Source organism: Hemiscyllium ocellatum, chromosome 12 (assembly GCF_020745735.1).
Source record: "Hemiscyllium ocellatum isolate sHemOce1 chromosome 12, sHemOce1.pat.X.cur, whole genome shotgun sequence".
Taxonomy (NCBI): Eukaryota; Metazoa; Chordata; class Chondrichthyes; order Orectolobiformes; family Hemiscylliidae; genus Hemiscyllium; species Hemiscyllium ocellatum.
The window spans coordinates 70950268-70977255 of record NC_083412.1 but is presented as its reverse complement, the minus strand read 5'-3'; the positions used below and the strand labels follow the sequence as shown (position 1 = coordinate 70977255).

Below are 26988 nucleotides of genomic sequence, written 5' to 3'. Positions count from 1 at the left end.
TTTGACAGGCATGTCAAACTAAACAAAGCCTCTAAGATCTAAGCAGCAAGAAGTTTGATGAAAGAATCCAATGGATGAAGCACAAAACCTAAATTCCAGGAGATTGATAGTGAATTGCTCATTTTACAAATGTATTGCAATTGTGAAAAAGTGCAGCACAGCACTTACAGCTATGCCAGAATCCTCTCTGACACTAATACACAATTCAACATGCATTTCTTTATATTGACTCCATTCAGGAGTTCACAGTCCAGTCAGAAATCTTTAATCTAAGACCTTGATGTTCTGCTGATCAAAAAATCCAATAAAGATAAACAATTTGCATTTAAACAAATGCAGCAGTTTGCTCCTCTCATATGCTTTATGCAAGAATGATGAATGCATTTCATATGCAACTAAATCACTCACTTAATCAATCTATGGCGCAGAATGTGCCCTAACTATTTTGGAACACAACATAAACATGCCGATACTTTTTATTCATTCCTTTGTTCATTCAAAAAACAGAGTTATGGTCAGAAATACCTGTAAATTCATTCTTCCTTATCTTTGCAGGATCAGATCCTGGAACTGAATGGAACGCATAGGGAGAATCAGTGACCAGCAGCTCATTGTCTGAGATTGAACTAACCACATTGCGAATGTCAGAGGTTTGCACCTCATGGGCTGCTGGGGATAAGAAGGAATCCAAATGCAAAATGCTCAACTTTTGTGAAAATAATCTTCTTCAGATTTTGCAAAACATACTTGTATTTGTGAACATCACTCTAGTACTTACAATATTCTCTCAAAGTCACCATTTAATAATGCATTCCATTCAATATTAAATTATAGCTGAGTGTGTAAATTAATTAACTCCACATTATTGAAAAAGATTCATGCAATATTGACCTGGCAAAATACCCTCAATGCACCAATATTTTATTCTATTTGAAATTAATTTAAAACATCACAAATAAGAAATGATAGATTGGTAATCTATAGCAAAGCACAGTCTCTAAACTTTAGCAAATAAGTATGATGATGAAATAATCGAATGGTGATATCAAGTGTGCTCATTTTCCATCAAATGTGCAGTGATTTTCATATTCTATATGCAGTCAGGAATAACAAACCATCTTCCAAATGATTCAAAGGAGAGCAGTATGACAACAACTAATCCATGCAGTAACATTGTTTCCATCACAAAAAGCCAATTATCATTCAATACACATCACAAAAGTACAGCCTTGAAAGTCACCCTTTTGCCAAGCAAAGCTTCAAGGTTCCATAAAATAAGGACATTGACCAAGAATGTAATAGAGAAAAGTAAAAGATACACATTCCAAGAGATAGGCAGTGACTTCTTTATTTTATATATTGTGTGCCCCAAACACTGAATGGGTTGCATGCGAGACAGTGTACTGACTATCAAACATATTTAGTTATCCAAGTGTATCATAGCATCTACAACATGTTTCAGAATCTTTTCTTGCATTAACACAAATCTCGACATGCATCTATTATAAGTTACTCCATTCAGGAATTCATATTCTGGGCAGAAATAGTCTCAGAAATACCTGTTACTTCTTTCTCTGCTATCTCTGTAGTTTCAGACTCTGGGATTGGTTTGAATACCTTCGGGGTGTCAGTGACCTTTAGGTAATATTTTGTGATTAAACTGAAGACACTAGGAGCATCTCGAGTTGGCACATGATGGTCTGCAGGGGATAAGAGGGAAGGAGCACACAATACTATTGATCTGTCATAAAGAAAACTTCAGACATCTATTTTTGATTTTATTTACTGGACATCAGTGCATTTAAATTTCATTTGTCTCATTCTTCCATTATCACATTAAATCGATTCAATTTTAGTTATACAGTTTGTATCTGATAGATTTTATACATTTCTAAACTCTACATAATGAATCCAAAACGAATCCAAGAAGTGCTGAAAGTATAAGTAGCAAATTCTTCTAATTTTCAGTGATGGAGGACTTGTGTTGGAAGGCAGATAAATTGCTAATCTTATATTCAAGAACATGCTCGTGAGAAATCTGCAAATTATACAGCTGTCAGCCTCATGACAATGCTGGGGTAGCTACCAAAATCCACTGTTAAGAATAAATAAACTTTCATGTTAAAAGGCTACAATTAATCAAGAAGTGCCAGCATGACTTTGTGAAAAGCAAATTACATCTGAATAAGGTAATTGGTTACTTAGATGCATGGACAGAGAAGACTGGCCAAGGTAATGCAGTAAATGCAATAACCCCAAGGCATACAACAAAGTAAAGAAGTTCATCAAGATTGTTGTCATTATTTTAACATAAGACCATAAGACACAGGAGTAGAAATTAGGCCATGCAGCCCATACAGCCTGTTCCGCCATTTAATCGTGGCTTATAGGTTTCTCAACCCCATTCTCTCACTTTCTCCCCATAATCCTTGATCCCCTTGGCAATCAAGAACCTATCTATCTCAGTCATAAATCTAGTTAATGACCTAGCCTCCACAACCTTCTGTGGTCATGAATCTAGAGGCTCAACACTCTCTGGCTAAGGAAGTTTCTCCGTATCTCCGTTCTTCCCTTTACCCTGAGGCTGTGTCATTAGGTCCCAATCTCTCCTGCCAATAGAAACATTTTCCCAACAATCACTCTGTCCAGGCCATTCAGTGTTCTCTAAGTTACAATTAGATACCCCCTCACCCTTCTAAACTCCAGTATAGATCTAGAGTTCTCAAACTTCCTCATATGTTAAGCTTTTCATTCCTGGGACCATTCTTGTTAACCTCCTCTAACCATGCTCCAGGTCCAGTGAATCCTTCCCAAGATATGGGACCCAAAACTGTACACAATACCCCAAATGTGTGTGACCAGAGTCTTTTAGAGTCTCAGAAGTACATCCACATTTTTATATTCACGTTTCCTCAAAATAAATACCATCATTGCATTTGCCTTCTTAACTACTGACTCAACCTGCAAATTTACCTTGAGAATCCCAGACTAGACTCCCACAAATCTCTTTGTACTTCAGACTTCAAAATTTTCTCCCCATTTAGAAAACACCCATGTCTTTATTCATCATGTGATGTGTGTGTCACTGACAACGCTATTACTTGTCAACTATCTCTATTGACTTTGAACCATGTGCTTTGCTGGGCTATTTCAGAGTTCAAAGCTGTAGTTCAGCAATCACATGTTGAGCAAATTGAGAAAAAAAAACAGCAGATTTCCTTCTCTAAAGAACATTATTAAGTCAGATGAGATTAGTTCACAGGTCGGCGTAACATCGAGGGCCGAAGGGCCTGTTCTGCGCTGTATTCTTCTATGTTCTATGTTCTAAACCTTTCCAATTCATATACCTGTCCAAATGTCTTTTAAGTGTTGTAATTGTACCAGCCTCCACCACTTCCTCTGGCAGCTCTTTCCATACACGCACCACACTCTGCGTGAAAACATTGCCCCTCAGGTCCCTTTTAAATACAGGTGACATGGTGGCTCAGTGGTTAGCATTGTTTCCTCACAGTGCCAGGGGCCTGGGTTTGATTCCTGCCTGAGGTGATTGTCTGTGTGGAATTTGCACATTCTCCATGTTTCCGTGTGGGTTTACTCCGGGTACTCCAGTTTCCTCCCACAGTCCAAAGAGATGCAGGTTAGGTGAATTGGTTATGCTAAATTGCCCATAGTGTTAGGTGCTGGATGTAGGTTTGCTCGCTGAGCTGGAAGGTTCATTTCCAGAAGTTTTATCACCCTTCTAAGTAACATCTTCAGTGGGCCTCCAGGCAAAGCAATGCTAATGATCCCTGCTTTCTATTTATATGTTTAGGTTTATTTGGGTTGGTGATGTCATTTCATGTGGTGATGTAATTTCCTGTGGAGATGTCATTTCCAGTTCTTTTTCTCAGGGGATGGTAGATGGGTCTAACTCGATGTGTTTGCTGATAGAGGTCCTGTTAGAATGCCATGCCAACCTTCCAGCTCAGCAAACAAACCTACATCCAGATCTACAAATCATCTCAAAACTCGCTAAGTGTTAGGTGCAGTAGACAGGGGTAAATATCGCATAGGGGAATGGGTCTGGGTGGGTTACTCTTTGGAGGGTTGGTGAGGACTTGTTGGGCCAAATGGCCTGTTTCTATACTGTAGGGAATCTAATCTAAATCTTTTCTTTCTCACCTTAAACCTATAGCCTCTAGTTTTGGACTCTTTATCCTTGGGAAAAGACCTTGACTATTCAACTTGCCTAAGCCTCTAATGATTTTGTAACCTCGAGAAGGGCATTCCTCAGCCTCTGACTCTCCTTGAAACTCAAACCTTTCCTTGAATATATTCAATGACTTGACCTCCACAGCCTTCTTTGGTGCAGAATTCAACAAAGTTCACTCCGCTTTGAATGAAGACAAATTTCCTTAACTCAGTCGCACCTCATCCCAGCTTCTTCAGGCTTTCCATAAAAACTAAAGACTTCAACCTTGCTATCATTCCTGTCAATCTATTCTCCATTCACCTCAGGATCTTGATATCTTTCTTAAAGTCACATACCTAAACTTCTAAAAATAAGTACATTGATCAAATAATCCAAACGATGAGCAAATTGCATAAAATAAAGCAGAAATACTTCAGTTTGTTCTTTTCATATATTTTATATAACAATGACAAATGGGGTTATCGACTAAACCACTCACTTAACTTCTAAAATGCGACAGAATCTACAGATCGAGTCCTATTTCTGTTTTGGTTACACAAATCTCAATACAACCACATTATTTATTCCATTCCTTTGCTAATATCAAAAATGTAATCATTGTCATAAGTACCTGTAAATTGATCCTTTCCTATCTTTGCAGGTTCAGATCCTGGGACTGGATGGAGCACATAGGGATAGTCAGTGACTGGTAGCTCATAGGTTGAGACTGAACTGAACCCAGAACGAGTGTCAGAGGTTGGCACCTCATGGTCTGCTGGAATAAGGAGCAGTCCAAATACAAAATTTAAAATCAATAGTGAAAATAATTCCTATTTTGCTTTAAGGATTACATTTGCATTTCTGCCCATTAACTGCAGCACATGTCTAAACGGAGTGAAAATGTATTAATTCAATATTATTTTTAAAAGTCATGTAATCATGACATGGCAATAGACAACTAATGCACTGACACTGCTTCTACAATGTAAAAGTAACTTATCATACAATAAGCATCACAATGAAGTGATGGTGGGTTGACAATTTATAGCAAAGCATAGTGCTTAGATTTTAGGAAAAAACGTACTGAGCAAATAAGTGAACTGTATTTTAAAAAATGCTTAAAGTTCCAGGAAATGTGCAAGAATTTCCTTGTTTTATATGCTTTGTGCAATTCTACATTCCTTTCAAAATGTTCTTACGAGAATGGTATGATAATAGATACTCCACGGAGTAACATCACACCCAACACAAAGCTAATTATTATTCAATAAACATCATAAAAATACAGTTTCTTTCTAGCCAAGCACAGCCTCAAAGCTCCACAAAATCAGGATGGTGACCAAAGAATCCACTAAAGAGAAACAAAAAGCATAAATTCCAGGAGATAGGCAGTGGATTGCTTGCTTCCTACACAGTGGACCACGAAACGGAAAGCATTGCATGCGAGACAGTATAATATATTTATTTAATTGCAAAAGTGTGGCATAGCAACGACAGGACAAAAGACAAATATGTGTTGCATTAACACAAACCTGAACATGCGCTTGTTTATATATATTATAGTGCTTAGGCAGAAATATGGTCTGAAATACCTGTTACTTTTTTCCATGCTGTTCTTGCAGGTTCAGAATCTAGGGTTGTTTTGAATACACTAGGGATGTCAGTGGCCAGTGGTTTAGATTCTGAGATTAAACTGAAGACACTAGAGGTGTCAGGAGCTGGCACATGGTCTGCAGGGGATAAGAAGGAATGCGAATCCAAAATTCATAATCTCTCTTTCAAATCACTCCAGCGGGTTATTGATAAATATGTTGAAATAAAATTGCTCATGTTCTTCTATTATCATTTTAAATTGATTGTATTGCAATTTCACCATTGCAATATATTATTCAAATAATATATTTCATATAATATTAAACTCTGCATACTGTATCCCAGCTCACTAAATTGAAGCAACGGTTGAAATAAATAGTAACATTCTTTCAGTCCTCAGTGGGTAAAACCCTCATGGTGTCAGAAGACTGGATGAATATCGATACACAGACTCCATAACATTAATCACACAGTCGCATGGGGCATAAAAGTAGAAATAGTGAGAGTTTGTCAGAAAGGCACAGTGATAACCATGGGAGATTTTAATCTACACATTGATGGGAAAAGTCAGATGGGCAAAGGTACCTAGATGATGAGTTCATAGCTTGTTTTCAAGATAGTTTCTTAGAACAGTAGAGTCTGAAGCAGACGATGTACAAAGAGATACAGTTAATGAATGATCTCATAGTGGAGCTGGGTAAAGATAATTGATAAATTAAGTTAATGGCATGTCAATAGAGATGCAGAAACAGACAAAAAGTTATTTCAGAATATACGTATTGGAATGTATCTGTTCTACAAGAAAAATTCTAAGGAACATACCCACCATTTGTGGCTAACTAAAAATGTTAAAGACAGTATTTTTTTTAAAATCACACAATAGTCTAAATACAAATAGCAGGTTAGATGATTGCACAGAATATAGAAAGCAGATGAGAATGAACAAAACACTTCCATCAGATCGGCCATGATATTACTGAATGGGAGAGCAGGATGGAGATGCTGAGTGGCCTACTCTGCTTTCTGATTTGTATATTTGTATGCATATACAAGAAAGAGTCAGGGAGAACAGAGAAATACATCAAACTGAAGTGCTATGGAGGTTATGGAAAACCATTACAAAGGTTAAGAAAAACTGGAATTGCCCAAAGTTTACAACAAAGTACCACTCAATAGGCATTTTTCTCGATACATTCTGTCTATACTACTTAGAATTTTGAACAGAAGTATTCCATTTCCTTTAATACTTTTTGTTCTATGCTAGTATTCCCAACTTCCCCAGGATCATCAAAAACTAAAATCTTCATCCCTGCTACTATTCCAGTGAATTTATACCAGGCCCATTCCAATATCTTGATATTCTGCTGGGGCCTGAACATATTGATCAAATAACCCATAAGAAATCAATTTTATAACATGGATTAGAAATGCGGTAGCTTTCCCACCTCATATACTTTATGCTACATTGAAAAACGTATTTCACTAAATAACAAAAACACTTACTTAACTGCAAGAGTGTGGAATAGGATCCAAAGGTTGTGCCTGAACACTCTGTTTCAGTAACAAAAGCTCACAGCACATACTGTTTCTTTGCTCATACCAACAACATAGTCTTTTTTAAATCAGAAGTACCTTTAAGTTCATCTTTCCCTATCTCAGTTGGCTCAGGTTCTGGGATTGAACTGATGATATATGGAGAATCAATGACAGGTAGCTCAAACTCTGAGATTGAACTGAACACATTACGAGTGTCAGAGGTTGGCACCTCATGGTCTGCTGGGAATAAGAAGAAATCCAGACACAAGATTCTTAGTCAATGGTGAAAATAATCTGTGTTAAATAGAGGAATATACCTGTACTTTTTGGTCACTGAAGTTATCTCTCATTGTAATATTAAGCATATATTCTCTAAAGTAACTGAATACATCACATAATAATCCATTCAATCCAATTCTAAATCATACTCCATGAGTAAAATAATTAACTGCAGCAATGGATTCCATGGTATGATTCATATGATAGCCATCTGGTGCCAGATAATCAATGTAGCAAAGTTGTTTCCAATGTGTAAAAGCAATTTATCATCCAATTTATTTTTTCCATTATTACAATAGAAGCAATGAAGTGGTCGACAATTTATACCAAAGTGGCCGACAATGTATAGCAAAGCATATGCCTAAATTGAGCAAATAATTTAACTATGTGAATAAATGGGTTACCTTCCATAAAATATTCAGTGACTTGGTAATTCTATAGTTTGACACAATTTATACAAAATACAATCTCTACACTTTAGCAAATTAGTTTGCTGAGTGAATATTCAAACAAAAGTGCTTAATTTCCATGTAATATGCAGTGAGTTGTTCATTTTATATGCATTGTGTGATGACAGATAATGACTTCCATAAGGTTCATCAGAAAGATATGATAACTGATATCCCATGCAATAACATTTCTCCATAAAAGCATAATTATCAATAAATAAGCCTTGTGATAGTGTAGCTTTTAAGTCAGTCGCTGGCCAAACACAGTCTTAAAGCTCAATTACATAAGGTAATTGACCAAAGAATCCAATAGAGAGATGTAAAATGCATAAATCCCAGGCAATAGACTGCTCATTTCATTTATTGTGTGTCACAACACTGAATTGTATGTGAGACAACAGACTACCAGATTTGTTTAATTAAACAAGTGTGCCAAAGCATGTCCTAGAGTCCTCTCTTGCATCAACACACCAGCTCAACATGCATCCACTATTATTTGCTCCATTCAGGAGTTCATGTTCCAGGCAGAAATAACCTTAGAGGGACTGGTCACTTCTTCCTCAACTACATCAGGTTTAGATTCTATGTCTTAGGTTGTAGGTTTGTTCTCTGACGTTTTGTCATCATGCTTTGTAAGATCATCAGTGAGCCTCTGGTGAAGCGCTGGTGTTCTGTCCCACTTGCTATTTATGTGACTTGGTTTTTTGTGGCAGGTGATATCGTTTCCAGTTCTGTTTCATTGAGGTTGGTAAATGGGGTCCAAGTCTATATGTTTGTTAGTGGAATTCCAATTTGAATGCCAGGCCTGTAGGAATTCCCTTGTGTGTCTTTATTTAGCCAGTCCCAGGATGGATGCCCCAGTCAAGCTGGTATCCCTCTTCCACCATGTGTATAGATACCAGTGATAATTGGTCATGTCTTTTGGTGGCTGGTTGTATTCTGCTGGCTAGTTTTCTCCTTGTTTGTCCAATGTAATGGTTGTTGCAGCCCTTGCAGGGTATTTTGTATATAATGTTCGTTCTGCTGTCTATGGGTACGGGGTTCTTTAAATTTATCAGTAGCTGTTTTAGTGTGGTGGTAGGTTCGCGGACTACCATGATGCCAAGGGGCCAGAGTAGTCTGGTCATCTCTGAAATGTCTTTGATGTATGTTAGAGTGGCTAGACTCTCTGGGCATGTTGTGTCTTTCTGTTGTGCAGGAATCAGCCGTCTAGGCTTATTGGGTACCCGTTGTTCCTGCATATAATGTATAGGTGTTCTTCTCGGCTTCTCATAGTTCCTGCATGCTGCAGGGTGTTGTGGCTTGTTTAAATAATGTCCTAATGTAGCTCGGTTTGTGGGCGTTGGGATGATTGCTCCTGTAGTTGAGTATCTGGTCAGTGTGAGTGTCTTTCCTGTAAACGTTGGTCTGCAGTTCTCCATTGGCTTTTCATTCTATCATGACATCCAAGAAGGTGAGTAAGTTGTTGTTCTGTTCCTCTTTGATAAACTTTATAGCAGCAAGGATGTCGTTTATGTCATAGAGTCATAGAGATGTACAGCACAGAAACAGACCCTTTGGTACAACTCGTCCATGCTGACCAGATATCCCAAACTAAGCTAGTCACATTTGCCAGCACTTGGCCCATATCCCTCTAAACCCTTCCTATTCATATACCTATCCAGATGCCTTTTAATGTTGCAATGGTGTTAGCCTCCACCACTTCCTCTGGCAGCTCATTCCATACATGCACCACCCTCTGTGTGAAAAATTGCCCTTTAGATCCCTTTCATATTTTTCCCCTCATACCCTAAATCTATGCCCTCTTGTTCTGGACTCACCCACTCCAGGGAAAAGACCTTGTCTATTTTTCCAATCCATGCCCCTCATGATTTTATAAACCTCTATAAGGTCACCCTTCAGCCTCCAATGTTCCAGGGAAACAAGCCCCAGCTTGTAGAGTATCTCCCTATAGCTCAAATCCTCCAACATTGGCAACTTCCTTGTAAATCTTTTCTGAACCCATTCAAGTTTCATAACATCCTTGCACTAGGAAGGAGACCAGAAGGAGAGCAAAAGCGGTCTAACCACCGTGCTGTACACCTGCAACATGGAGTCATAGAGATGTACAGCATGGAAACAGACCCTTCAGTCCAACCCGACCATGCCAACCAGATATCCCAACCCAATCTAGTCCCACCTGCCAGCACCCGGCCCATATCCCTCCAAACCCTTCCTATTCATATACCCATCCAAATGCCTCTTAAATGTTGCAATTGTACCAGCCTCCACCACATCCTTTGGCAGCCCATTCCATACACGTACCACCCTCTGCATGAAAAAGTTGCCCCTTAGGTCTCATTTATTTCTTTCCCCTCTCACCCTAAACCTATGCCCTCTAGTTCTGGACTCCCCCAACCCAGGGAAAAGACTTTGTCTATGCCCCTCATAATTTTGTAAACCTCTATAAGGTCACCCCTCAGCCTCTGATGCTCCAGGGAAAACAGCCCTAGCCTGTTCAGCCTCTCCCAGTAGCTCAGATTCTCCAACCCTGGCAACATCCTTGTAAATCTTTACTGAACCCTTTCAAGTTTCACAACATCTTTCTGATAGGAAGGAGACCAGAATTTCATGCAATATTCCAACAGTGGCCTAACCAATGTCCTGTACAGCCGCAACATGACCTCCCAACTCCTGCACTCAATACTCTGATCAATAAAGGAAAGCATACCAAACGCCTTCTTCACTATCCTATCTACCTGCGACTGCACTTTCAAGGAGCTATGAACCTGCACTCCAAGGTCTCTTTGTTCAGGAACTCTCCCTAGGACCTTACCATTAAGTGTATAAATCCTGCTAAGATTTCCTTTCCCAAAATGCAGCACCTCGTATTTATCTGAATTAAACTCCATCTGCCACTTCTCAGCCCATTGGCCCATCTGGTCCAGATCCTGTTGTAATCTGAGGTAACCCTCTTCAGTGTCCACTACACTTCCAATTTTGGTGTCATCTGCAAACATGACCTCCTAACTCTTATACTCAATACTCTGATCAATCAAGGAAAGTGTACCAAACATCTTCTTCACTATTCTATCTACCTGCACCTGTACTTGCAAGGAGGTATGCACCAGTACTCCAAGACCTGTTTGTTCAGCAACACTTCCTCGGACCTTACCATTAAGTGTGAAAGTCCTGCTAAGATTTGCTTTCCCAAAATGCAGCATCTCGCATTTATCTAAATTAAACTCCATCTGCCATTTCTCAGCCCATTGGCCTACCTGATCCAAGATCCCATTTTACTCTGAGGTTACCTTATTTGCTGTCCACTGCATTTTGATGTCATCTGCAAACTTACTAACTACACCTCCTTTGTTCATATCCAAATCATTTATATAAATGATGAAAAGTAGTGGACCCAGCACTGATCCTTGTGGCACTCCACTGGTCACAGGCCTCAAGTCTGAAAAGCAACCCTCCACCACCACCCTCTGTCTTCTACCTTTGAGCCAGTTTTGTATCCAAATGGCTAGTTCTCCCTGTATTCCATGAGATCTAACCTTGCTAACCAGTCTCCCATGGCGAACCTTGTTGAATGCCTTACTGAAGTCCATATAAATCACATCCACTGCTCTGTCCTTATCAAATCTCTTTGTTACTTTTTTTAAAAAATCTATCAAGTTTGTGAGACATGATTTCCCACACACCAAGCCACGGTGACTATCCCTAATCACTCCTTGCCTTTCCAAATACATGTACATCCTGTCCCTCCGGATTCTCTCCAACGACTTGCCCACCACCGACTTCAGGCTCACCGGTCTATAGTTCCCTGGCTTGTCCTTACCATCTTTCTTGAATAATAGTACCACATTAGCGAACCTCCAGTCTCCTGTCACCTCATCTGTAACTATCAATGACACAAATATCTCAGCAAGGGGCCCAGCAATCACTTCCCTAGCTACACACAGAGTTCTAGGGGTGTTTGTGGTTTTTGTCTAGTTTGTCGCATTTCTTGGTGACAAAGGTGCCACACACATCCCAAAGCTTAGGCTGGATCATGGGAAGGTCTGCTCAATACTAACAAAACAAAAAGCTGGCATAATGAGTATCATTTGAAAAATTTTGAGGGCTGTTCATTCTAACCTCTGCATAACTGCTTCTGCTATAAGTTCTGATATTGGTGATCCCGTAGGCGTTCCATTGATGTACATGTTATATCTTGTCGTTGAAGAAGAGGTGGGTTGTGAGGCATAGGTCCAATAGTTTGAGGATGCTTTTCTTGCTAATGGAGTTGTTGCTGTCAGGTTTTTGTGTCCCTGGTTTGTCTAGCAGTGTGTCAGTGTTGCTTTTCCAAGATCTCCAAAGTCTCAAACATTCTGTCTCATTTGAATATTAGGGTATTAGTGACCATTGGTTTATAACTGGAGAATAAAACTGAAGACTCTAGGAACATCGGGAATTGGCATACAATGGTCCAAAGGGTATAGATTGTATTTGGGGGGGGTGGGGGGGGGAGGGGGGCGGTGTTGGGGTGGTGTGTTGCATATGAAGTCATCATTTATTGGTTATCACTAATTTCCCTCAATCTCTGGAATTTGTCATGCCATTTCTGAGCACAGATAACAGTTCACTATATTGCAGAGGGTCTGAAGTCACATGTAGGCTAAACCAGGTAAATTCCGTGAATTCCCTTCCCTAATCATCATTATTAAATCAGATGGGTTTTGACAAGAATCAATGAGGTGTAACGCATTCACCATTACAGAGACTACCTTTATATTCGAGTTGCATGAATTGAACTACTTGAGCTCTACCTCCTGCTATCTTTGGTTTTGAACCAGTGTCTCCAGAGCATTAGCCTGGGCCTCAGATTTTTCAAATCATTCTCGAAAGTGGTAGACAGGAGGCCTGATAAGGTGGAATGCATGGAATTAAAAATGATGCTGTGATAGGGATACAAAGTGCTACAAAACAGGAAGAGATGGCAACTGGGGCTTCATCGACTGACATGTGTTTTACAATAGCTTCATTAAGGGTCAATGTTTTTCCTTTATTCAAGAGAAAAGTAAATGGATGACACTCACTATGCTAGCTTTTTGTTGTATTAATATTCATTCATGGGATGTATGCATTGTTGGCTGGGCCAGCATTTATTGCCCACCACTAACTGCTCTTGAGAAGGAGATATTAAGCTACCTTCTTAAACTGCTACAGTTCAGGCACATGGGAATCCCCATATTGCTGTAAGGAATTGTGTTCCAAGATTTTGACTTATAGTGACAGTGATCTGGTTCAAAGTCAGGATAATATGCAACCTAGAGAGAAATTTGCAGGTAATGTTGCTCCCACACATTTGTTACTCTTGTCCTAGCTGGTAAAAGTCATAGGTTTGGAAGGTGCAGTTGAAGGAACTCTTGATGAGTTGCTTCAGTGCATCTTTGTCAACATTACACACTGCTGCCATTGTGCATTGTTGGTGAAAGGAGTGAATGTTCAAGGTGGTGTATGGGGTGCCAGTGAACTGGACTTCCTTATCCTGGATGGTGTCAAGCTACTCAAGTGTTGCTGCAGCTGCACTAGGAAGGTATTTCATCACTCTCTTAACTAGCACCTTGTAGATGGTGGACAGGCACTGGCGATTCAGGTGACTTATTTGCTGCAGAATTCCAAACCTCTAACATGCACTTATTGCAGCAGTATTTATATGGATGACTGGTTCAGCTCTTGGTCAATGGTAAGGATGTTGATAGTGAGGGATTCACTAATGGTAATGATATTGAATGTCTAGGGTCAATGGTTAGATTCTCTCTTGTTGGAAGTGGCCATTCCCTGGCACTTGTGACAATGAATATTATTCACCATTTATTAACCCAACGCTGAATCCCATTGAGGCCATGTTACATGTGGACAAGGGCTGCTTAGTATTTAAGGTATCATGAATGGTGCTGAACATTGTATAATCATCACACAATTTTACACTGATCTCTTACATGGAAGCTTATTGAAAGCCTTCTGAAAGTTCAAGTAACACATGTTCACTAGTTACTATGTAAGTTAATTAATTGAACGTTGATAAAACAATTCATATAATAGAATTAAAGCAACAAAAACTCAATGCACCAATATTGCTTCCACTACGTAAAAGTAGCTTACCATACAATGATTGTGACAATAAAGTGATGGCAGTTCAACACACAATTTATAGCAAAGCATGCTGCACTAAAATTGTTGTGCTGGACAAATAATTCAACAGTAAGAATCAAAATATTTGTTCTCCATTAAGTGTGGTGATTTATTCATTCTATGCTTCGTGACTTGACAATAATGCCGTCCAAAAGATTTATAGTTGGATAGAGTGATAAGAGATACTCTTATTTAAATACTTTTGCAGTTAAATGAATTGTTGTGTAGAATCTATGGATTGAGCTCCAATTCCCTTTTTCAGATACCAAGCTTCAAGATGTTTATATTGTTTACCTCATTCCTTTGCTAATATCAAAAAAAATTGTTAAAAGTATCTGTAAATTCATCCATCCTTATCTCTGATTCTAGAATTGGTTTGAATATATTAGAGGTATCAGTTTATACTCTGACATTAAACTGAAGACATTAGGAGTGTCAGGAGTTGTCACATGATGGTCTTCAGGGGAGAACAGGGATTATAATGTCTCTTGAAATTACCTCTAGAGATTTAGTGATGAATATATTTGATTTACACTAAACTTAACCCTATCATTATATTGAAGCACTTTACTATCATTTGTAGGATTCCAAAGTAGTTACATATTTTGTGTCTAATTCATAGTTCATAGAATAATAAACTCTATATAATGCTTCCAAGATAACTGAATGAAGCAAACATGAAACAGCATTGATGATCTACAATGGTTAAAAATTTGCATAAGGACACTGCATGCTTGCTAAAGTTATATTCAAGAAAAGGTTCAGGAGCAGCCTGCCTAAGATTGGTTATGGCAATTACTAAACACCATTAATAAGTAAAAGATAAACTTCCATTTGGAAAGCAAAGGAGGAATGAAGGAACTCCAACATCACCTTGTTAAAAGACTAATTTTGTCTGACTAATTGAATTATATTGTGATGTAGTAACCAAAAAGGATTATAGGAGCGCAGTGTTGGAGTTGCATATCTGAATTTTCAAAAAGCCTTTTGAGAATTTTAAATGGGAGGTTCAGGCAACAAAGCAGATCATAAGACAGAGGTGCATGGAAAATTCTTGTCATCTGTACTTCAGCTGAAAACTGATATCTGTGTCATTTGTTAACTGACTTTCATGTCAGATTTAAACATTTCGCCGTGTACTCTAAATGCTCAGAGTTTTCAATACAAGTATTCCATTCTCTTTTCACCTTTTTTCGAAGAAAACTCATCCCAGCTTCTCCAGTCTCTCCACAATACTTCATCCCTGATACCTTTCTAATGAATTCATTGTCCACTCACCCCAAGACCTTGTTCTCCTTCTTAAATCTGGGGCCTAAACTTCATGCAATGAGCATGTTGATCAAATAATCCAGAAGAAATGATCAAATTACATCACACCCATGAGAAATGTGGCAGTTGGCTCTCTTCATATGTTTATGCAATGTCAATGAGCATATTGCTTACAGAACTAAACCACTCATTTAACTGTAAAAGTGTGGCATAGAATCTGCAATGTACTCCCTATTGGCTTTTGCAGCACAACCCTCAACATGCATATACTGTTTATTCCATTGCTTTATCCACAGTAGGTATTGTCAGAATTTACCTGTAAATTCATCCTTCCCTATCATAGTAGGTTCAGGTTCTGGGATTGGACTGATGAGATATGGAGAGTCAGTGACCGGCAACTCATTGTGCGAGACTGGACTGAATACATTGCCAGTGTCAGGGGTTGGCATCTTGTGGCCTTCTAAGGATAAGAAAGGATTCATTTACAAAAATCGTAATTTCTGGTGAAAATAATCCCTTTTTTTGATGAACGTAGTTATATTTCTGGACATCAGAGAACATCTCTTAGACACACACACCAAACAACCCCACCACCCTGTGGCCAAACACTTCAACTTCTCTTCCCAATCCATCTAGGACATGCAAGTCCTGGGCCTCCTTTACCACCAAACCTTAGCCACCCAATGACTGGAGGAAGAATACCTGATCTTCTGCCTTGGGACCCTCCAACCACATGGAATCAATGATGATTTTACCAGTTTCCTCATCTCCCCTCCCTCATCTTACCCCAGATTCAAACCTCCAACTCGGCACCGCCCTCTTGAATGTCCTACCTGTCCATCTTCCTTCCTACCTATCCGCTCTAGCCTCTACTTTGACCTATCACTATCAACTCCCACCTTCATCCACCAATCGCATTCCTAGCTACCTCCCTTAGACCAGCCACTCTTCAATTTATCTGTCAGCCCCCTTGCCACCTCCCCAAACATTTCTGATGAAGAGCTCATGCTCAAATCATCAACTCTTCTGCTCCTCGGATGCTGCCTGACTTGCTGTGATTTTCTAGCACCACATGTTTTGAGTCCAATCTCTAGCATCTGCAGTCCTCACTTTCTGTCATCAATGACAATCACTTTCTGTTGCAATATTCTGTCAGCGTGATAATTATTAAATACACTTTAAATTTAAAAAGAAAACACACATAATAATACATTCCATTAAATACATGTTGGGGCTGAAGCTTATGCTTTTTTTTGGCTAAGCACAAACTATGCCGACATTTTTGGAGAAATTTTCAGAGTTATAGTGAGGTTTCTTGCTGTATCTTATCAAAAGTGCCTCATTAACTACCTACCCTACCCACCCAACTCACCATCTATCAAAAAACCGCTGCCCTCACACTCAACCCTTCTTTAAAAGGCTGCAATGAAAATTCTTCATTGCCTCGCACTGGCAACGTAATGGCACAGCAGTTATAAAGCCATTCTGCTCACGTAGGCTTCTCAAATACCATTCTATTCTCTCATCTTTGTCACTGCTTAACTACCAATCACACAGTTTACCAGTCTTTAGCTACATCCCAACTATACACCCAAAGTCACTGCTACTCTGTCCCAATGTCTACTGGAAACTGGCATCATGTCACTGGCCAGTAAGGGAGCATCCCATAGAGGCAAGCAAATCAGATAATGCCAAAAATGAACTTGTGTTAACAGCCAGCAAGAGTGAACCAAGTGGTTGCAGTATGACCATTACAATCCATGATGGCCTTCTGTGCCCAGCTCTTAACCTACTGGATCCTGGTGACAATCAACTCCAGTCCTCCTTATAACACCCAATTCAGCTTAGCTCTGACATCCACAAGGAGAGTTTTCTCTTGCTCGATATCCCTGTCCTTTTCTTCAGACACTGCACTTGCTCCATTAGTTCCTTAGCAACTACTAAATTGCTTCACTGCCTGTACTGATCATGCAGAACGCAATACAAATTGACACCAGCTCCACTCACTCTGGACATTGTCCCAGCCGTTTTCCAGTTTAATTTTGCATCAGCAGGGAATGCAGCCTTCAGTGGATGGTTCACTGAGCAGTAGGGCTTAATTTCCAATGCACTACCTCAGTGTGCCATGATAGGATTCTACTGTAATTACATTTTGTGGCTAATAATATATTACGTACATCACTAAACTCTACCTAATGAATGTAAGATTTTTTGAACGAAGCAAAAGGTAAAAATCTCTCAGGCTGTTAATCACAATCTTTCAATCCTCATTGCATAGAGGCCTAGTGTCAGAAGACTGTATAATTGCTAATGTTATACACAATAAAGGACTAGTAAGATATTAGCAAACTATTGAGCGGTCAGCCTAACATCAGGTGGCAAAGTTACTGAGAGCCATTAATAAGGACAAAATATGCTTTCGTTTGGAAATGCGCCAGTGAAACAAGAAGATTCAACATGACTTTGTTAAGGACTAATGGTACCTGACTTAATTTGCTTGCTCAGTGTAGTAACAGGAAAGATTGGCCAAGTTAGTGAAGTAGATGTACAGTTTGTCTGGATTTTCCCAAAACATTCAGGAAAGTGCCATTCAACGGGCCTATGGAGATGGAAGTCAATGGAATTTAGAATGCAGAAGTGATGTGGATAGAAACTGGTGTTAAACAAAATGTGATTGTAAATGGGATGTGGCTTTCAGTGGTATGATCTATGGGTCAATTTTGGGTACATTGCTCATTTAGAACAATCGGAAAGAGTAATGTTAAAACATTTATTGATGGAACAAAACATGACAAATTAATAGATCATGCTGAGAACAATTATTGGTGCAAAATGACATAGGGTGGTGAAATGAGCAGATGTATTATTGGTGTTGAGAAGAGGGATGACATATTTTGGTCCAATTTTGAAAGTCTGTATGCTATATATAATATAACTTTGAAACACTAGAATGAGCAAAACACTTACCACCCATACATATAAATCTTAAATCTGAAAAGCCAGCTAATAAATTTGTTAAAATAGCATTTAGATTATTTAAATTTATACAAAGACAAATAGAATACAAATGTAAAGGGAACACTTCAGAGCATTAAAATGCCCTGATTAATCAGTTGCTAAACAATTTGTAGTCAATTCTGGGCCTGAAACTGGAGAAGAGCTATAAAGGCTAAGAAAGGACATAACGATCTTAAAGTTTCAAATGAGACATACCAGAATGTTACGAGGAATGAGGCACTACCATATTAAGGTAAAATATACTTTACACGATAATGAAAGGGTTTTATACAAGACTAAACCAAACACTGTATAAACTGTAAAAATATTGAACAGCATTTACAGACTTTGCACTAACTGTCTGGAATGATAGCATAATCTTTAAACATTAATTTATTCTTTACCCTATTGCTTTGTACATATCAAATATACAAGTATCATCGAAAGTACCTGTAAATTCATCCTCTCCTATCTTAGCAGGGTCAGATTCTGAGACTGAATTGAACATATATGGAGAGCCAGTGATCGGCAGCTCATGATCTGAGATTAAAGTGAATACATTACGAGTGTCAGAAGTGGGCACCTCATGGTCTGCTGTGGATAAGAAGGAAGCCAGATACAAAATTCTTAATCTCTAGTGAAAATAATCCCTGTATTGCTTTACGTAATGTAAATTTGTATGTGGACATCACTTTAGAACTTATGCAATGTCACACCATTATAATAACCATTGCAAGTAACCAAATTCTGCACATAATAATTTATTACTTTCAATACTAAACCAAGTGCTAAATTATATTCAGTGCATAAAGCAATTAATTTAACTTCCTTCAAAACAATTCATATAAATTCTAATATGCTAACAGACACTCAATTCAGCAAAAATCACTGCTTCATGTAAAAATGAACTAATCACCCAAAAGACATGGCAATACATGATAACAGATTAATAGACACTTTAAAACAAAAGGTCCTTAAACCTTAGGAAATAGCATGCTGATCAAATAATCTACATGTGAAAAAAAATGCACAGTGATTCGCATAATCTAAGTTTTGTGTAACAAATGTAAATATCTTCCACATCACCATATGATAGTAATACAAAAACAGATACCACATGCAGTAACATTGCTTCCACCATAAAGCTAATTACTATCCAACAAACATTGTGACAGTGCAGTTTGAAAGTCTCCCTCACGCCAAGCACAGCCTCAAAGCTCCGGGAAATAAGGTGTCTATCAAACAATACAATTGTGAAGCAAAATGCCTAAATTTCAGTGCATTACCCATTTCATTTACTCTGTGCCACAACACTGAAATGAGTTGCATGCGAGACAGTTTACTGACTATCACACATATTTAAATGTAAAAGTGTAGCATAGCACCTTTAGCACGTGTCAGAATCTTCTCTTGCATTGACACACCAGCTCAACATGCATCTATTATAATTTGCTCCATTCAGGATTCATGTACCAGACAGACACAGTCTCAGAAATACCTTTCATTTCTTTCTCCGCTATCTCTGCAGGTTCAGATTCTGGGATTGATTTGAATACATTAGGGGTGTCAGTGGTCAGTAGTTTATATTCTGAGGTTAAACTGAAGACATTAGGAGTGGCAGGAGTTGGCACATTATGGTCTGCAGGGGATAAGAAGGAAGTCAGATACAAATTCATGTTCGCTTTTGTAAATAATTCCAGTGGTTCATTGACAGATATTTTTGATTTAGTAGTATATAAGTGCATCAAAATACTATTGATTTTAATTGTTCATTATCTCTTTAAATAGATTCTGTTGTAATTACACACTGTAAACCCATGAATACATGTCATAGAAAACTAAACTCTACATGATGCAGCTGAGATTGTTGAAAAAAGCAAACAGGTAGAAACAGTGCAGGCACTGGTCACAGTCTTACAATCTTGGACTGGAAGATTCCAAATGTTACATAAAAGAAAGGTTTAGGGAGAAAATAGGAAACTACCGACCAGTCAATCTAACATTGGTGATGGGAATGTTGGTAAACACAAAAGCAATTCAACCTTGTTCCATTACCCTTTCCAGTTATTACAAATGACCTCCATGCAATTGCAAGGAGCAACAAGTTTACCGATGACACAGAATTTGCCTAAATAATAGATCTTGTTGAAGACAGTTGCAGATGACACAGACAGCATGGAGAAAAGGGCAGAACCATTATTAGTGTGGAGAAATATGAAATGATGCACTTGTAGAGATAACTAATTTTGAGGATTAGAGTGGTGCTGGAAAAGCACAACAGGTCAGGCAGCATCTGAGGAGCAGAAAAAAAGACATTTCAGGCCAACACCCTTCATCAGGATGTTTTGAAGATGGTGACCACTTAGTGCATAGAGAAAATGATTCTTTTGATGTTTGGTCAATGACAAGTGATCATAGATTCCAAATAATTTGCAAATGTTCTAGATGGTATAGTAAGAACATGCTGTTTCCCCCATCAGAAGTGCCAGGATCTGGAACATTATGTATGATATCTCATGAGGCAGGATTGGGTGAGCTATTTTTCACTCATGGGTGAAAGTGAGGACTGCAGATGCTAGACATCAAAGTCTAGATTAGAATGGTGCTGGAAAAGCACAGCAAGTCAGGCAGCATCCCAGGAGCAGGAAAATTGACCTTTCGGGCAAAAGCTAATTCCTGATAAAGGGCTTTTGCCCGAAACGTCGATTTTTCTGCTCCTCTAATGCTGCTTGACCTGCTGTGCTTTACCAGCATTGCTCTAATCTAGACTCTATTTCGCACTCATGCAGAGTTTCCCTGTCTCCAGTAAAATGGGATTTGGGAGTTCATGCTGTGTAGAATCTGAAATATGAAGGTTAAACTGAGAAAAGCAGATCTGTAAGGACTGGAGGTCTAGGGACACCCATAATGCTGTCAGGGAGGGAGATCCAGGATTTTGACCCACCATTAGTGAAGGAACAGTGATATAGTTTCAAGTCAGAGTGGTGTATAAATTGGAGAGGAACTTGTGGGTGGCTGCATTCAATGAATTTGCTGTGTGTCCTTCCAGGTGGTTAAGACAATGGATTTGAAAACTGCTGTCTAAAGTGTTTTGGCAAGTTGTTGCTGTATCTCATTGTTGAGCCACACTGCTGCCTTTGAGCTTTAGTTGTGTCGTGAATAAGTGTTGAAGGTGTCTGGAGGGATGCTCATCAAGTGACTACTTGGTTCTGGGTAATGCTAAGCTTCTCGACAGTTACTGAAGCTGCAGTCTTCCTAGATACTCAATGAGTTTAATTGGCAGATGAAGCGGGTATGATTGGTGAGGGACAGCAAGCACTATGTTAGTCCAGGAGTATAAAAAAACCATGGGAAATGCGAAGAGGACATTATGTTGTGTGGATTGACATGAATTGGGCATAGTGAATGTGAGGGGTCAAATGTTAGAAAGATAAGGTAGCCCTTTGGATGTGCTCCCGGGACTACCTTTTATAGTAACGCCAATATCACAACTTTACTTATTCTATTGAGTTCCCTTCCAAGGCGCAGATATGTTCTTAAGTACCTGTGATTTCTTTCTCTTTTCGTTTAGCAGGATCAGAATCAGGGGAGGAATTGAATGCATGTGGAGAATCAGTTAATAGCAACCCATAGTCTGAGTTTGAACTGAACGCATTAGGGGTGTCAAAGGTTGGCACCACAGGGTCTGCAGGGATAAGAAGAATAAAATTCTTACATGATTTGTGAAAATAACACCTCTGTCGTGTTGATAAAGACTGAACATCATTACAGTGCAGTAAAATTAGGCTTTTGTTTTATAATAACTTTTAAATGGGTTTAGGAACAACTATTTAATAAATAACAATATTTTGCATACAGTATTAAAAGCCACAAACATGTGTAGATTTGTTCATTCAGTTACAACTAATTTTTTTCATACTTTTCATTTTTTAATGCCATTGTTAACCCATTTCACATTTGAAGATGATCACAACCCCTCCATGAAACGTTGGGTTGGGAAGAAGACTTGAGAGCATGGGGTGGAGTGGGAAGGGAAAGCCAATGAGTTTGGGGGCGAAAAGCGAATGAGAGGGTAGGAGGCAGGCTGGTACTGTGCAGTAACCATTGTTACCTCCGAGATCATGACGCCAGAATTCCAGCTTTCAACCCCACATGAAACCCCAGCTCCTGCACTGGAAAGCCCAGGATAAATAAGACAATCCAGCAACCTTGTATAATTATGTCTTTTACACAGAAGAAACAATTAATATTATAACAGCATAGTCATTCTAAGTTGCCAGAAACTTTACAATCAAGCTTCAGGTTCAGGGTTTGGAGTTGGACTGAACATGTAATGTGAGACAGTGACTGTCAGCTGTTAGTCTGAGATTGAACTGAATATATTGTGAATGCCAGAGGTTGGTAGCTGATGGCCTGCTGTAGAAGAAGAAATCCAAACTCAAAATTCTTAATCTCTCATGAAAATAATGTTTGTGTCTTTTGATCAACATATTTGTTTCCTGGGCATTAATATCAGAATGTTGCAGAATTGATTCATTCTATTAATAAAGTAATTGATTCTGATGTAGTCATATAATGCACACTTAATACACCTGATAGTAAACCAAACTATGCATAATGTAATATGTATTTATTCAATACTATGTTCCTCAGTTCTTACAATGCTTAAGTTCCAGGAATCATATAGTAGATTGATTGTTGTGCAACAAAAGTGAACGTGTTTCACTAAAAAAAACTGCATTAAGTCTATCTTATGCGCAAGTAATTTAAACACTATGTTAACTATAAAAAAGTGGCATCAAATCTACAGCATTTGCCCTGGCCATAAATTAATGCATAAAAACCTCAACAGACACTAATGATTACTTACTCCATTTCTAAGTTCACAAAGCACAAATATTCTTGGAAATACCTGTAACTTCTTTCTGTCCTATCTTAGCAGCTTCAGAATCTGGAATTGGATTGATCACATGTGAAGAGGCAGTGACTGGCAGTTCATAGTCTGGGAGGAAACTGAACACTTTAGAAATGTCAGAGTTTGGCACTTCATGATCTGCTGGGGATAAGAAGGAAGCCAAATACAAAATTCTTAATCTCTCAGGTGCATCGTTGCAAGCATTTGTATTACTGGATATTATTACAATGTTGCAGAATTGACCTTATTCTTTCATTATGTTAACATTAAATGGATTGCCAGACACATTACTGCCAAAGCACGTAATCTAAACTTCATGACTGAAGCACATTGTTCAAATAATCCAGAGATAAGCAAAATGCTTACATTCCAAAATAGATGCAGTATATTTTATAATTATTGTATAATGATAATGAATGGATTCCACATAAAACAGTGAGTTGTCTATGAAATATGCTTTATACACAATTAAACCAACCACTACATTTAACAGGAAAAGTTTAGGTATCAAATGTACTGAATAGGCCCTAATATGCTGTCACAACATAAAGCTGAGCATGCACTTTTGATTATTTACTGCATTGCAGTGTCCACATGAAGAGGACAGCATTGTTGGAAGTACCCTTTTCATAGGAGAATGTTTAGATTCTGTAACCGGACTGAGCTCATATCATAGAGTCATACACTACAGAAACAGAGCCTTTGGTCCACGCGGTCTATAATCTATAATCAGTCTACGCAGACTATAATCACAAGCTAAATTACTCCCGCCTGCCTGTGTTTGGCCCATATTCCTCTAAATACTTCTTATTATTGTATTTATCTAAATGTCATTTGAATGTTGTAACCATATTCCTCTCACCTTAAAATATGCCCCATAGTTTTGAAATCCCCCAACCTAGGGAAAAGACGCCTGCCATTCATCTTATCAATACTCTTCATTGTTTTATTACCTTGTATAAGGTCACCTCTCAACCTCTTACACTCCAGTGAAAGACGTCACAGCTTATCAAGCCTTTCCTTTTAACTCAAACCCTCCATTCCCAGTAACATCCTGGTAAATCTCTTCCGAAACCACTCCAGCTTCCTATAACAGGGTGACCAGAACAGCTCTCAGTACTCCAAAACAGGCCTCACCAACCTCCTGTACAACATCAACCTGATGTACCAACTCTTATATTCAAACGTCTGAGCAATGAAGGCAATCATGCGAAATGTTTTCTGAACCTTAGTGTGTCTTGCCCGTAGCTGCTCAAGGTTTCATAGGAGGCTCCAAAACACTAACATGTCACCAAGACAGGGGATGAAACATCTGCAAATCAACATCTCAACTCAGTGAACTCAGTAGTTCATCAAACAAAATGAATATTCAAGAATAGACAAATGACCATTTCATAAACTATGAATAAGTCTTGTCATATGCCCAATTTAGAAGCCAATCAACACAGCTTTGTAATATAATCAATTCCATAAGGTTTATAATGGGTTGACTTATTTATTACATGAGACAAGTAACATCATGCAGTGCCTATACTACTATTAAATCGCTTAAGTGCAAAATAAGAATACAGTAAATTCCATATCTCTCTCTCTCGTGCGCACGCGCACACCCACACACACACACGCGCACACACACACACACACACAAAAAGGACCTTCATATTGGGGGAAAAAGCCTCACACTTTCATTCTATCCATGACATTCACAATCAGGTTACCCTTCAACCTCCTGCCTTCAAGTGAAAACAACCCCAGTCTATCCAACCAAAATTAAAATCCTCCATACCAGGCAACATCCTGGTAAGCCTTTTCAATACCCTTTCCAAAACATCCACATCCTCCTGGTAACGTGGTGACCAGAACTGTACACAATGATCACATTATAATAAAATCCTCTTTATATAAAGGCATGAATTCCTTTTCTATTCATTGACATTTTTACTTACTAGATAAATTAATTTCAATTAATTTCATTAAGGCATCTTACCTGATGTGCTCCTTTTGAATATTTTTACAGTTTTAATTACTTACACTGATGGAGCAACGTTTTTACTAAAATGCGATCTTGACATTTTGGAGGAAATGTGATCTATTTAGTATAAAATTTAGTCAATGATGTTTGTCAAATACAAATCTTTTTTTACCAAATCTATGCTGACTTTCATTAGTCCATAATTTCCCAAATGTCAGTCAGTCTTATCCCCACTGATACATTGTCCCTGAACAAAAAGGAAAATAGCCACTCCTGTTAATAGTGACTTGCTATTGTCAAGTTTGTCTCCCTTCCATTTACTGAATAGGGGTAAGACAGATACAAACCTCTCAGCTTTGGGAATGGCCCACATATAAAGGAGAGCTGGAATAATGAGGACAGAATCTCCATAATTTCTAGCTTTCTTTTTCTCAGCAATCTAGAAGTTATCCAATGTACCACAAGCAACTTTTCTACTTTGAGTACCATAACCTTTGAGTGCTTACTTCTCTAATTTTATCCAATTAAATCTATCTACCATGTTCTCATTTAGAGTGACATTGGCAGCAATAGCTTCTTTCAAGAAGGCTGATCCAAAGTTCTTGCAATAACTCAACTGCCCTTTGCTTCTGTAATAAGATTTCCTTTACAAACCTAATCGAAAGTACCAATCGCCTTTAAATGAGATTGTCCTTCCACCCACCTTTTACACCTGAACCAGAGCAAAATGGGCTTCTAAATTGGGTATATGACAAGATTTAGCCACAGTTCATGAAATGTATAACTAGGTCTATTGTTGAATATTAATATTGGTTAATGAGCTACTGATCAAATATTTTTAACTTGGATGAAGTATAGTCCAAGTTAATGAGTATTTTATTGTGTTTGCTAAACCCCAAGCCCACAAGCAATGCCAAGGTACTGGTTTAATACCAAGTGCAGATGAGATCATTACATAGTCATTAATTAAGCCCTCAACTGGTGGTTGGAAGGAAACTTCTCCATGGACCTTCCTGCCCCAACCTGAATGGAATCAAAATAGGAAGGTGTAAGGCTCTCCATATTTCACCTCCCATCCATTGAAATGTTCTTCCAACTAATTAGCCATGTTAAAGGATTCCACCCTTTATGTACTCCATTATCATCACTTGAAGGCCTTATGGCTCAGACATCTTTCCATAACTTGCCTGCAAATTTGATTTTTATTTACCAAATAATCAAATAACAGAAAAGAAATAATCTGTAGGATACATGCAGGAGTGTAAAAGTTCCTCTTGTTGTCTGTTCAAGAGTAAGAGTAAGGCCTGTCATGGACAGGAGTGGGAAGTTGTGCGTGGAGCCCAAAGAGACAGGAGAGATGCTAACTGAATTTTTTTTGTCAATATTCACACAGGGAAAAAGACAATGTTGTTGAGGAGAATGTTGACATATGTACAATTATACTAGACGGGAGGTATTAGCAATTCTGGAAAGCATTAAACTAGATAAGTCCCCTGGGCCAGATGGGATTTATCCTCAGATTCTCTGGGAAGCCAGGGAGGTGATTTCCAAGCCTTTGGCTTTGATCTTTATGTCATCATTGTCTACAGGAATAGTGCCAGAAGACTGGAGGATAGCAAATGCTGTTCCCTTGTTCCAGAAGGGGAGT

The 26988-nt window shown here is 38.6% G+C and overlaps 1 protein-coding gene across 25 annotated transcripts in view; it reads right to left on the bottom strand.

The window, feature by feature from the left end:
* Positions 1-26988, bottom strand: part of LOC132821115 (target of Nesh-SH3-like) — a 348093-nt gene that overhangs the window by 144742 nt on the left and 176363 nt on the right. For 12 of the 25 annotated variants that reach the window (XM_060833661.1, XM_060833668.1, XM_060833670.1 and 9 more), the window contains 10 exons: positions 23366-23509; positions 21998-22138; positions 19952-20092; positions 18904-19047; positions 15773-15916; positions 7397-7540; positions 5764-5901; positions 4803-4946; positions 1560-1700; positions 526-669 (listed from right to left, as the gene is read on the bottom strand). The exons of 7 other annotated variants lie outside the window; for them this stretch is intronic. In XM_060833661.1, coding sequence (XP_060689644.1) covers positions 526-669; positions 1560-1700; positions 4803-4946; positions 5764-5901; positions 7397-7540; positions 15773-15916; positions 18904-19047; positions 19952-20092; positions 21998-22138; positions 23366-23509 — 1425 coding nt within the window. The remainder of the gene's footprint in view (positions 1-525; positions 670-1559; positions 1701-4802; positions 4947-5763; positions 5902-7396; positions 7541-15772; positions 15917-18903; positions 19048-19951; positions 20093-21997; positions 22139-23365; positions 23510-26988) is intronic. 6 more of the 25 variants (XM_060833671.1, XM_060833675.1, XM_060833667.1 and 3 more) reach the window with 5 other exon arrangements.